The sequence below is a fragment of the Numida meleagris genome, chromosome 1 (assembly GCF_002078875.1).
Source record: "Numida meleagris isolate 19003 breed g44 Domestic line chromosome 1, NumMel1.0, whole genome shotgun sequence".
In the NCBI taxonomy this organism is placed as follows: domain Eukaryota; kingdom Metazoa; phylum Chordata; class Aves; order Galliformes; family Numididae; genus Numida; species Numida meleagris.
The window spans coordinates 160,171,345-160,185,098 of record NC_034409.1 but is presented as its reverse complement, the minus strand read 5'-3'; the positions used below and the strand labels follow the sequence as shown (position 1 = coordinate 160,185,098).

The 13,754-nt window shown below is 37.6% G+C and overlaps 1 protein-coding gene across 3 annotated transcripts in view; it reads right to left on the bottom strand.

Annotated features, from left to right (window-relative positions):
* Positions 1–13,754, bottom strand: part of DIAPH3 (diaphanous related formin 3) — a 233,725-nt gene that overhangs the window by 215,056 nt on the left and 4,915 nt on the right. For 2 of the 3 annotated variants that reach the window (XM_021417820.1, XM_021417802.1), the window contains exon 2: positions 8,169–8,201. The exons of the other annotated variant lie outside the window; for it this stretch is intronic. In XM_021417820.1, coding sequence (XP_021273495.1) covers positions 8,169–8,201 — 33 coding nt within the window. The remainder of the gene's footprint in view (positions 1–8,168; positions 8,202–13,754) is intronic. 3 annotated transcript variants of the gene reach the window in all.

Here is a 13,754-nt window from a genome sequence, read left to right as displayed (position 1 = left end):
GATAATTTGTCTGTATTTCTCCCACGCTACTTGTCCTTCCTTCCACCCTCTGTAAGCTTCCTTTTTATGACTGAGTTTCACTAGGAACTCCTTGTTTATAGAGGCAGACCTCCTGGCATTTTGCCTAGCATCCTCATTGTTGGGATGCATTAAGCCTCCTGTGTTTGAAGGAGGTGATCCTTGAATATTTGTTTTCTTGGTCCCTCTTCCCTCCACAACTTGATCCCACACTACTCTATCAAGAAGATCCCAGAGGCCAAAATGCACTCTCCTGAAATCCAGGGAAGTGAGCTTGCTGCACAAGTTTCTAACTGCCCTAAGGATCTTGACCTCCACCCTTTTACAGTCATTGCTGCCAAGGGTGTCCTTGAGCTTCACATACCCCACCAGCCCCTCCTTTTTGGTGAGAGTGAGGTCCAGCACAGCATCACACCTCATTGGCTCCTTGTTGGGTAAGTTATCGTCAACAGTTCAGGAACCTCCTGGATTGCTTATGCCATTCTGTGTTGCCTTTCCACCAGACATTGCTGTGGTTGAAGTCCTCCATGAGGACCGAGGCTTGTGAACCTGATGCTTCTCCTATCTGTCTATGAAGGGCTTCATCCACTTGGTCATCCTGGTCAGGTGGCCTGTAGCAGATCTCCTACTCTAATGTCACTTGTCCCTACTCTCCTTTTAGTCTTGATCCATAAATTCAGTCAGGTTCTCATCCATCCCCAGGCAGAGCTCCATACACTCCCGCATGCCAACAGTGACAAGAAACTTCACAAGACCTGAACAGTAGCATAGTGCGGGTATTCTACATCTATTACCCTTGAATTTCACATTACTGGTGCTTCAGAAAAGTTAATACCTCTCAATACTCCATGCAAGTGAATAATTTCATGGTCCACAGAAAGCACTTTACAGAAGGAACAGAAATTTCATTGCTTGGTTGTAATGAAATTTACCACTGATGCTGCTGGCGATCCAAGTACACAGAGGAGGAAATGGCAAAAATATAGTTCAATAATCCTCTATGTTACATCAAAAATATATTTAAACCAAGCTAAGCAGTGGGAAATATCTAAAGACAGCTTTGTATCAGCATCATTACAGTTTATAGAAGGTCTAACATTCTACCTTTTTAATTATGTCTTCCCTGTTCTTAGCAATAAAAACATTCAGACCTATATTGAAACAATGCTTTTTAGAACAATAATTTTCTCAAGAGGAAAATTCTCCTTAGAATCTTTGTAGAGTCAATATTAAAAATAGCCAAAGAATAAACAGTGTTTCAAGTGGTCTTGATACAAAATATTTCTGTAGTCTCTTTGAGATTCTCAAATATGAGATTTATCTTGATGCCCTGACTGAACCCAGAAGACTATCCAAAGTCAAAAGTTCGAAGGCAGTGTGAGGGAAAAAAAAATAGAGATGCAATGTGATACTTCTGAGCACTCAAACGAGAAAGCTTGATTTTTTTTTTAATACAGTGCACGAACGCATTACAGGGAATCTGTGACCAGCTAGTGAATTCCAACAACAATATATTCCTATCACTATAGCACAGTGTTGCTAAAGTTAAGGAAAACTGCACTTCAGATAGGTAGTCTATAAAAAAAACTGTAGAAATATAACACTGAGTACAAAAATATTCAGTAAAATCTGTTCTCCTCTAGGTTGTAAAAAAAATAATAATAAACTGTGCATGAATAGTACTCTTAAGTTAAAAATGATGTGATATTAGAGAAGTGAAAGTAACTAAGAAGAAATGTTATCACTTGAAAGTAGGACCAGTTCTCCATCCAGAGATAAGCAACTTCTACAAGTAGTAGGGGTCCATCATATTTCTGTTAGCAAAAGCTAGCTGAAACTGTCCTAAGTCTTTTCTGGTCAAAACACAGTGGTTTTGGACTGGCTGGGCTATTTTATTCTCTCCCCCCCACCTCTTAATTTTTTTTTTGGTTGGTTGGTTTCTTTGGATGGCTTAGGGGGTCCATTTTCTTTGAAAGGAGAGCAGGAAGGATTTTTTTTTTTCTTTTTGCTTTGCTTTTGTTTTTACTTGATTTTAAGGTGAAATAGAAGAAGATGAGGAGAAAAAAGATGAAGAAATGAATTAACACAGCAGAAAAAAAAATATGAGTCTTCACTTATAAACTTGAATTTAAAGCAATGGGTTGTCTATGTATACGTTAGCTTTTATGCCTTTATGCCTCCTACCACCAAAGACTGGAAGTTCCATAATTAGCCATGCACTTTATTCTGCCAGTTTGAATTATCCACAAGATAAAAATGTCAAGGCAACTTAAACAAAATCCTGAATGTAAGAACTGGAATGCAGTGAAAAGTAAATCACAGTCAACACATTGATGTGAGTTATCAAGGGAACACTTCTAAGCAGCATTTTACATTTGTCATCCTGAAGATTCTCAGTCTTCATAGAAAATCTGTATGGTCTCTTACACTACAATACATTTTAAAACTGTCTTACAGTAGCACTTCTTCCACAACTTTGTTCCATAGCAAAGCTCTGTGAAACTACAACTTCAGTAGTATGGCAGTCAAACCCTACTAACAAGCTCTAACAGATGATGAGATGCTGCTACTGCATATAGAGTACAGTGCTAACAGCATCTACACACTAGAAGCTATCTCAATCATATTTGGCAGCAAAACATATGCAAATGAATGAAGTTCTCATGTAACTTAAAGGTAAGAAACTGTGCATACAGACAAAAAGATGTGAGTTGAACTTCTTTATTACTAGAAGTACAAGTGAATGTGATCATTTATTTCAAAGGTGGTATAATCAGAGCAATACTCCAATCTCTTAGGGATTTCAATTCTGATGAATGTTTTTAAACACGGTCACATTAAAGAAACTGCTCAAAAGGGAGCAACTGACAGGATGTATCAACAGGATCTGAGGGCATTAGTCAACAGCCAGCTCAGCATGAGCCAGCAGTGTGCCCAGGTAGCCAAAAAGGCCAATGGCATCCTGGCTTGTGTTAGAAATAGTGTTATCAGCAGGACCAGGAGGCTATTGTCCCTCTGTACTCAGTTCTGGTAAGGCCACGCCTCAAGTGTTGCATTCAGTTTTGAGACTCTCACTGTAAGAAAGACATTGAGGCTCTGGAGCGTGTCCAGAGAAGGGCAACGAAGCTGTGAAGGGTCTGGAGCACAAGCTTATGGGGAGCAGCTGAGGAAACTGGGACTGTTTAGTCTGGAGAAGAGGAGGCTCAGGGGAGACCTTATCACTCTCTACAACTGCCTGAAAGGAGCTTGTGGTGAGGTGGGGGTCAGCCTCTTTTCCCAGGTAACTAGCGACAGGACAAGAGGTAATGGCCTCAAGTTGCAACACTGTATGAGCGCTGAGAGCATCCATTTTGATCGGTGTGGCCACATATATATATATATATATATATATATATATACATATATACTATATACTTGTGTTTGTGTCTGTGCCTACTGGGAATATACACTCAGTCTCACTACTGATGAGGCATGGAGACATGAAGCTGCAGCAGCCATGCCTCTGCTAGGTTACTGGATTTACTGCCCCCAGCATTTTCCATCCCTAACAGAGCAAAAACTTGCTCTGCCCAACATGATTTACACATTTATAGCCAACTTGACAGTAAGGTCAGAAACAGTATTTTTGCTACTTAAAATATTAATAGAGCTTAAAGCCCAACACTTGCTATCAAGCATAATATAATGACGTCCTTCACTGTTTGAAATATATTAAGAGCATTCTAAACATTCTCAAAGCCTGTAAGAAATCATGATACAAAACACTAAGGATAAAGATAAAATGCCAAGTCCAGATAAGCACCGTTCACTCCCTTAAGAGTTGATTTCAGACTGCCTGCAAAGTAGGTATCACAATTTGAACCAGTGAATGTGAATAATAGTTGCAAAGGCCAAAATGAAGCAGCCATCACAGGATGAATGGCATCCAAACTTCTACTGGCTTCCTATTTCATAGATGCTCTTTAAAATAATAAGAGAACGTATGAAAAATGAGCCTGATTTTATGCACATTCCATGGACCTGAAGATCAAAGTTACAGAGATTCCAGGAAGTGTCCGAGGCTGAAACCTTCCAGCTTATCCCACTTTCTGATCAGGTCCCCAGGAACTACATCTATTTGTGCTCTCACTTTGATCTTAGTGAAAACTTCTAATACCATCTTCTGTAAGACAACAGTGTCTATTGAACTTACACGCTTGATAATGCAGGAATCAATGGATTAGTTATCACCAGACTAATTGCTGGCTCTACAGAATTTCAAGATCCATGCTGGAAGAATTAAAGGTATTACTCCATCTGTCATCTTGCCTCCCTCATCTTTTTCTCCCACTTTTCATTAACACATCAGATCATTTACCTTCATATTAAGAAGTTAAAAAAAAAAAAGCACAACTCCAACACATATCTGTATAACCATATTTATGCTTAGTTTTCTACAGAGGGAACTGACTAATTCTCCTCCAAAGGTGAGGTTTTACACAAAGCTGACATATGTAGGATACATTGTCAGCCAATAAATTCGTTATAATTCTAATGGACACATATGGTATATTTAAAAGTAGAGTTTTAATTGCTGTATGTTGTTGAATTTGAAGTAAATGTAAATGCCAGAATAAATTCTCAAGCACATTTTGTTGTAATTAAATTATTGCAACTCTCAAATCTATGGTGCTTGTATTCATTTTCCAGTTAAATGAACAATTTAGGTTGAAGGTGATTAACCATTTCCAGATATTAGCTCCTAGAATAATCCAAACAGGATAAAGCAGTTGTTTTCTGAGGATTGCAGCAAATACCTCTGCTTCGCGAATGTCCTGGGAACCAGCAAATCAAGTGGAACCAACTGGTATGGCTGGTCTTATTTACAGTCAAAGAGGGATAAGGCAGGGAACAACAGAAGTGATTTAATAGCTGAAGTTACCTACATCAAGGACAGAACATTACATCAACTGAGACTTGGCTTCCTACTACCTATCTTAGATAAGCTCAAAGAAATGAATGCACAAAGAAGAGAAGACTGTACTAAAAATTCCTAACACAAGCAGATACAGAGTTTCTCAACAGAAATTTAATTATACTCCTTTAAAGCATTTACAGTGAGTTTGGCAACACAAAGTTCCAATTTCCATGAACACGGGAAGAGTAGAAACACCCGCAGACTCTCAAGACATGGAGTACTTAAAAGATTTACTGTTTAAAGAAGCTCGAATCGTTCCACAAAGATACTGGTTGTGCATTTCTTCCAGAGTTCACAGTTGATATAGCGTGACGGTTCCCTCAGGTACAATTGCCACAGATCTACGGAAACAGCAGCTACAGCCATTTCTGTAAAAATAAGTGAATAATCTTGACTTTGATATTGTTTCCTCAGTTCAAGACTGCAAATTACTCCAAACTGATGCTGGATGAGAAGGAAGGAAGGGGGGGGAGAAAAAAAAAAAAAGGAAAAGGAAAACCACACCACAAAACCCTTCAAGCAGAAAGAAACTCCCACCTTCATGCTGAGCATTCAGCTCAGGAAGGACATGGGAAACCCCTCAGTCTGCTAGACTCCCCTCCCAGACTGAAGCTGTTAAATCTAAACAGGTAGTGGAAGAATGAGCTTAACTCCAGAGAAAAGGAATAGAAAATAGGAAGCATTTTTAGAAAAATTTTCAACAGAGTACAGTGGACTATCGGTATCAGTGCAACTTGTCTAACAACATGTATAAATATTAGATTCATAAAGTAAGACTAAGAATTAATTTTTGACTTTGTATACAAAGAGTATCTCAAAGAGATACCAAAGAGTTTGGTTTAGGTGGAAAAAACCCAGCTACCTGAAATACGTAGTTTGTTCACTAGTTATAATAGCACATTATAAAGAAAATTGATTAAAAATCGTTCAGTTTTAGCCTACCCTGCATGATGAGACATACTGAACAGTCTTCCTCTCCCATTCTCATGGAGAAACGCATGCATGGACCATCAAGAAAGAGAGATGATGATCACTAAACACAACCTATTAGAAAAGACTTGACATGAAATATACAGCTACAAAATCTTCGTTTCTTGCTTGATGGGATAACATCCAATATCCAAGAGTTCTTGTGCATAGCTTCTGTTTCTCCAGGTACCCTTCACATTCTGTCTTACAAGTCTACAGGACAAGAAGTACTGCCAGCCTCCAATTATCAGGATCTTGCATATTTGACTGCCCCCTATTGACTACATGCCCAGCAAACACAGTTTCACATACAGAAAATCTGCTACAATAGCATAGTTCAATCTTCCAGACATTCAGTCAGTCATTTTAATCATAGAAGCCAACAGTTCAGTCATGGAAGTTTGATGTAACACTCTGACACAAACACGTGATGAAGAACTAGTCTAACAACAGCAACATGGGAAGGAAGAAGAGAAAAAAATCAGACAACTCCTGTGCCTTCATTTGAAATAATTATTAATATTGGAGGAGGAATGCACAGGGAAAAAAGAGCTGTGTCAACTGATTTCCATGTATTTGAAAGTAAAAGCAAGACACTACTTTCCTTTACCAGCAAAAATAATTCACATGAAATCAGAGAATTTATTTCTAATGACTCTGGGTCAAAGACATCTTCACTTGTGTTTTCCTCCTTGAAGCTCTCAGAAGATTAAAAAGAAAGTATATTCCTTCTTCAACAGTCAAATAGCTCTTCAAGATTAACTTCTTGCTAAATGAGAAGTTCCACTGGTAACAGCAGAGCTTAGTAAGAGTAAGATTTAAATAAATCAAGATGCACAGAAGAATCCCTTTCATTAGATGACTTCTTTTTCCCGGTACGTTCATCTCCCAGAGATGATTCTACCTTTCTTTGAAACCAAAGCATTTAACTAACAGCAGAATATTAAAAGTCACAGAGTTTATTCCTGTACATAGTCACGACCTGGATGTGCAGAAATAAATTTCACTCTGGATCTTGTTTCTCTACAAATTATAAACCTTTTCTTATCTATACAGCAGAATTTTGGTATACACTTTTTTCCCTACATATATAAGCAGTTTTATTTTTAATAAGAGTGTTAATATGCACAATTATTACATTACAAATAATTTACTGGAATATGCAGCCCTCCAATTACAAAACAGGCTTGTTTCCACAGTGATCTTGCAAGTAGATATTTTGTCAGATAGCTAGCTACTTGCTGCTCTTTTATAGAAGATTCTTGCTTTCATAATTTCTAAATAAAAAAGCGAGAAGGAACATGCATTTTAAAAAACAATGTGGTTTAGGACTTGGTGGGGATTTGTCAGCATAACTAGACAATTCATCAGCATCATCTCAGGAATAATGCAGAACAATTCAAATACTAAAAGCAGTCTGAGTTAAGGATCTCAAAATACTGCTAACCTGCACTGTTTCTCAAGGCAAGCGCGTTGCATGCTGTCTGGAATAAAACTTTCTGTGATTGCCCTCCAGCACCAAACTCTCTACATTTAGCTCTCAGTTATGCACAGAAGTATTTCAACAGAAACACAATATAGCAAAAAATAAATACTGAAGTCATAACAACTGATCCTTAAATGCCTACTGAACATTATTTCTTACATAAATCCAAAGACTTCGTAGAATTATTTGCTTTCAGATAAACTACTCTAACCAACAAAACAATAGTAGGGACAACGAAACAAGTGTATTTTAATTGCAAAGAAAAAAATATCTGCCTTGTGATAACCTCTTCTGCTGCTGAAGACAGATGAAGTTGTTAGAAATATAGCATTGGTGTGATACTGATAATACTTGACATTGGTTGAAGCAAGCATTAATGACTTCACAAGCAATTGTTAGTTTATTAAACACTGGATTTTAAGCTAGCCATGCAGACCAAGGAACTTTACTATTAAACATGCAATCACAGATATCTTAACTATATCATACATAAGCTGGCACAATTACTTGTCAAGCTCACTCACGCATGATTTAGCCATGAACACATTTCAAAGCCATCCAAAGATTCTTCACTAACTGAACAGAGTATGTTACGGATAACCAACAGTTTAGTTAGACTTTACCAATTAACTACATTAGTTTCCCAGTTAAGATAGTTTCAGTAGCCAAAAGGTAATTTATATTGTGTAAGCAATAAGGTTATTAGCCAAAGCCAAAGCAAAACATAAGTTCTCTTACCACATCATCTGTCAGTGTCTTGATATTTAAATGCTGTAAATTAAATGGGAAACCAGACATGTCACAATTACGTAGAGAGAAAAAAAAACAAAACAGTAACAAAAAAGCAACATCAGTTATAATCACTATTATTCAAAAGATGCAATGTCAACAGTATTGAATTGTAATAATTTCCTTTGCAAGCTGTGTTTTACTGGTTTACATTGCACGGCAACTTTTCAAGGGAATACAGTGCAATCTTCCCCCCAAAAATATGTAATCTGATCCTTAGGCAGTGTAATTCCATGCAGAAGAACACAGACCAAGCATAGCTTGAAACAAGTTGCATTTTATTATGATTATAGCTAAGAATACTACAGCAGAAGACCTGCCCATAATGCAGCACTAGAATTGTCTTCTGAAAATGGCTGTGGGGATACCACCAAAAGACTCAGCCAAGAGATTTTAAATTCAACAGGAAAACAGTTCCCCAATAGTTTAAAGCTCTGACTGCCAAGCTGCAGTACACAGTCAGCCAAGATCATTGACTGCTCTCAAGCAGTGCCTGTGTGGGAAGCAGAACATTAAGCCACAAGCGGAAACTCACACAACTATTTCTTAGTAGTAACATCCAAATGCTCATGATCACTCAGCGCTGTGTGAAACAAAAGCTCCTTAACTCTTTTGCACTCCACTGCATATTGGCAAATACAGCAAGTGCTAGGAACTGAGTTCTTGCACAAAACCTAAGAGGAGTACCAAAGAATACAGGTGACTGATATGTCTGTGTTGCAGAGATCCAATGCATTGTTTTATATGACAAGGCTTCACAAACTGGAAGAACATAAACTCACATTCTTGGTGAGACTGATTCTTTCCCTATTGCTAAGTTCCTCACTGCCTAGTGTACAAAGTCTGGCAGGAGCTACAGCAACTGTCAATGGCTGTTTCTAGGTTAATTAGATTTAGAACTCTTACACTGTCATCACCAAAATTGGAACAGGTTGCCCAGAAAAGTGGTGGATTCCCCATCCTTAGAGACATTCAAGGTCACACTGGATCAGGCTCTGAGCAACCTGATCTAGCTGTAGGTGTCCCTGCTCACTGCAGGGCAGTTGGGCTAGATGACCTCTTTGAGTCCCTCCCAACTCAAACAATTCTATGATTATTGCTTATAACATCTTTTCTTTCTCTTCCCTCAGTACTAAAGAACATTTTGTGTTAAGACAAGTATTACCCTCTGATAGCTCGATCCTCAGTATTATTAAGAAACTGAGGAAGAAGTATGCGATGAACAGCTATGAAGTTAAAAATAAAAAGTAAATGAAGCATGATGAAACAATTACTACTCGGTGACATAGTATAAGTTCTACCATCAATAATTAAAAAAACTGGAGCTATATGAGTATGCCCAATCCTACTCTGTGTTACAATAGATGAGAAAACATAATAAAACATTAAGAATAATAAATGAGAAAACACTTCAGTGTAGTCAGTAGATTGAAGATCTGTACCCTAGATTTCTCACTGCAGAAATAGATCAGACCTCCATCCCACACTCTTCTGTGGTAGTGTTTTTTGTCTCCTTCTCATTTTCCAAAATAGCTACAAAAACAACCTGAATATTAATTTCTGTCATTTAAAGTGCTCTTGACTTCACATTTAGAAAGTTGTTGATATCTCTGTCTTTCAGTGATCAAAACTTCAGGAGAAAACACTATCCTGTGGTCTTATAATGGAGCAAAGACCACAAGTATTCATATTTCATACACTCAATTAAGACTTCCTGAGGAATCTGCTTAGAATGAAAGTCTACTTTGCATTGCATGTTTTCTGGTGGAATTTTGAGACTCATGTCAAATTCTACACACAGACAGAGAACGCACTAGCAGGTTCAGTTCCATTAAGAAGCAAATGTTTGATCACAGAATCCTTAGAGTTGGAAGGGACCTTTAAAGGTCAGTGTTCTGCACTGCTCAGTAGAAGACATTCATTAACATCCAGGGAATCAAGGGAACATTCTTGAGCTTCCAGTTTTGTCCTTTAAAAAAGACAATGTAAGTGGGATAGTTCAAGCCAGCTTTGTGCCTTTCAATCATGAAGGTGATCAGAGAACTGAAGCTGCACTCCTATGAAGAAAGGCTGAGGGAGCTGGACTTCTTCGGCATGGAGAAGAAAAAGCCCTGGAGAGACCTCACCGCAGCCTTCCAGTACTTTAAAGGAGCTCATAAGCAGGAGAGAGACTGACTTTTTACGTGAGTACACAGTGATAGGACAAGGGTGAATGGCTTTAAAGTAAAAGAGGGGAGATTTAGATTAGATGTTTGAAGGACATTTTTCAGAGTGGTGAGGCACTGGAAGAGAAATCCTGTATGCATTCAAGGCCAGGTTGGATGGGGCCCTGGGCTGTCTGATCTAGTGGGTGGCAACCTGGCCCACAGCAGGGAGTTTGGAACTCAATGATCTTTAAGGTCCTTTCCAATCAAAGTCATTCAATGACTTGCAGAATTACTCTGTGAAATGTAGCAATGGAATTTACTGTTGGAAAGGCTGAAAGTTCCCTATGCTACACATTAGAACATCTCACGACTCAATGCAGTTGGCTCATTAGTGAAAAGAAGGCTGCTGTGCAGCCAATAAGGACACTATAAAGGTGTAAGAAACTCAGCACACAACTGTGAGCTTTCTAAGCCTTCAGCTTATTGACTACTACTAGAAGTGAAGAAAAGTGAAAATACCCATGTAAGAGCTTATGCAAACAATGTTTTGTGGTCTTATTTCAAAAGAGGGCTACAAGAAAGCAACCCTACTTAAACAGCGCACATCTATCAATTTCTTTAGGAAGCAGGAGAAACTCAATAGAAACTACAGCCTAATAGTGTTCAGTTCCTTCAGTATTCTAATATTAAAGCACTGTATGACTTGTGGTAAGACATCTCAAAATATGTATTCTGTGAATTTTATAGTAAAAAAACTTCTCAGAGACACTGATCAGAACATGACAAACTCAGGTAACCTTTTTCCTCTCTCTCACCAAATCGTCCTCCTCTGGAAAGGTAAAGTCAGTTGCCAATTTTCATTGTCTTTGGTAGCATTCAAGGATACAGAGATGTGGAAAATGACACTGACTCACCAAAATCTTGTAAGACTGGAGGTTAAGTTGATCTCTTTTAATGGCACAAAATTAAGAGCAATTGTCATGACTTAAGAACAGGAGTATATGTTCATTCTTGCCAGGACAAACAAACACACTTCTAATAACGGGTAAAAACTAAATAGATCATACTTGAGTGTGGAGTGTTTTATTACAGGAATAAATTTTTATTTTCAGTCCTGGATATGTAAGTTGACAGAAGTAAGACATATTCTGCTCAGGTGAACAGGTTGTCTTAAGTACAGGCCTGCAAGTAAAACTGGGTTAAGTAATGCTCAGGTAGTAGCCACAGTTACTGCTAAGAACATTATACAAGCCTACGGAATATTACCTTGCAGCGGATGAAAATACTAATATGCTACTCTATGCCTTCCATGAACTACTCTATAATAATAAAATCATTACTTCTGAGAACACAGGAGCTACATACAAATATTTCTCTAGTTTATCATGGATTAAATAGATACATATAATATTGCTAATCTTGTTTTACGTCAACATCCTATTTTGCAGTCAAAGAAACACAAAAACATCAGAAGATTACAGAGCTAGAGTATTTAGAAAGTCCAGATTTATGTGGATTTAGCATGCTTAGAAAGTCAAGATTTACTGGGATCAGTAGCACCTACAGCTGGAAAAGCAGAAGTATCACCTTTACTTAGTCTTCAGCTATATAAACACCTAACAAAACTTTTTTTTTTTTTGCCTAGGACAGGGAGAAGGAGGTGATTTTACTTACAAATTGGCACTGCAGCCAAAGTGAAGTCAGAATTAAAATAATATAGATTTAGTATTTTTGAAGAAAGCATTTTGACACGGAATTACTCCTTACTGAAGATGAAGGCCCTCAGGCATACTGATAAATAACTGATTTAATTAGACAAAAGATACATACGTACATTCAGTGTATGGTTCATTGTACTTGATAAGCTGTCAGAAGGCCTGATCTCAAAAACATCAAAGATACTGAAAGCCTTAGACAGAAACTGAAGGATACAATAGGGCACAACAGACAACATTCACAACATGTGCACAGCTAGGCAGAAGTTTACTTACAGAACAGAAGAATCACTATGTCTTATAGAAGTGTCATATATGTAGAAGCCATATGTGATACAAGTTTTGGACCATACTGCTAGGGAAAGTAAGCCAATACTACTCGGCTTCCTGTATGCTCACAGTGAACAATTATATTAGTATGCAGAAGACGACCATCTTTTGCTGTATCTACAAACAGTTCTGCAGCACACACTGAAAGTGAATTTGCATGACAAGGTTTAACAAATTGAGTCACTGCTTTTTATAATTACTCCAGTCAACTCTGGGTTGATGAAGTGAAATGAATCAAAGAAATGAGAAACACCAACACTGCAGCTCAATGTGGGCTGCAAAGGATGAAGAACATCCCAAAGTAGTGCAAGATACACTCTGTAACATTCAAATATTCATGCACTCTACCAGAGGCAGCTTCTACCTTTTCCAGTGGTGCTCTTTTCATCATCACGTAAGCACAGAGTGACATCACTTATCTTTCTGAATGAAAACAACTTGTTTAAACAACAGTGCATTTTTACTTGAGTTCAGATTACACCTGGCATGGATGGACAACATTAACATGCCAGACAGGCAGAAGCCCAATTTGTTCATCATAAATGGAATTAGAAGACAGATAAGCACCCAACCATACACCACTACCAATATGAGAGGAGTTCAAGCCATTCAAAGTAGAAGTATCTCAGGCAGATAAACACACACTCATGCCAACACACTGAAGTTCTTAAATAATTTATATAATAAAAAGAAAAAGGAAAAAAAAAAGAATAACATTTCTCACATTGTGGAATTGAAATCCTTTTTGGATCTTTATATTTGCTTCCTTACAGAAAGAGGGGGAAAAAATTCACAAATAAATAAAAACGCTGCACATGCAAAGATTGATACACAAAGAACAGCTTATAGACTATGTAAGAAAAAAATAAATAAAGGAGAATTTAAACAAGATGCAATGAGTTTTAACAGAATTGGCTGACTTAAGCCTAGGTGCTGAAATTACCAAGACTGATGACGTACATATAATCATACAAATCTCCCTGTACCTTTTTAAATTAGAAAGTGAGAAAGAACTCCAATACTGCCATTGATTCTACCACCAGAAAGATTCAACACAAGCTCTTTTTTCCCTAAAGACAATTATCCAGTAGAAACACAACTAGAAGACTGAAGAAAGCACTACAAAGAAACCTGTAGACTCAGTTACAGCAACATAAATTGGATTGTTACAGTGGATGTTATTACTTTGAAATCCCCTTTGTCACAATATTCCCTAAGTAATTTTGCTATCTCAATCTGTAAATGCACTTTAAAAATTGCAGTATAGCCCTACAACATCTCCTATTTTTAATTTCCAATACATTACTTCAGCATTTATTTAACGGCTTTATACACACACACAC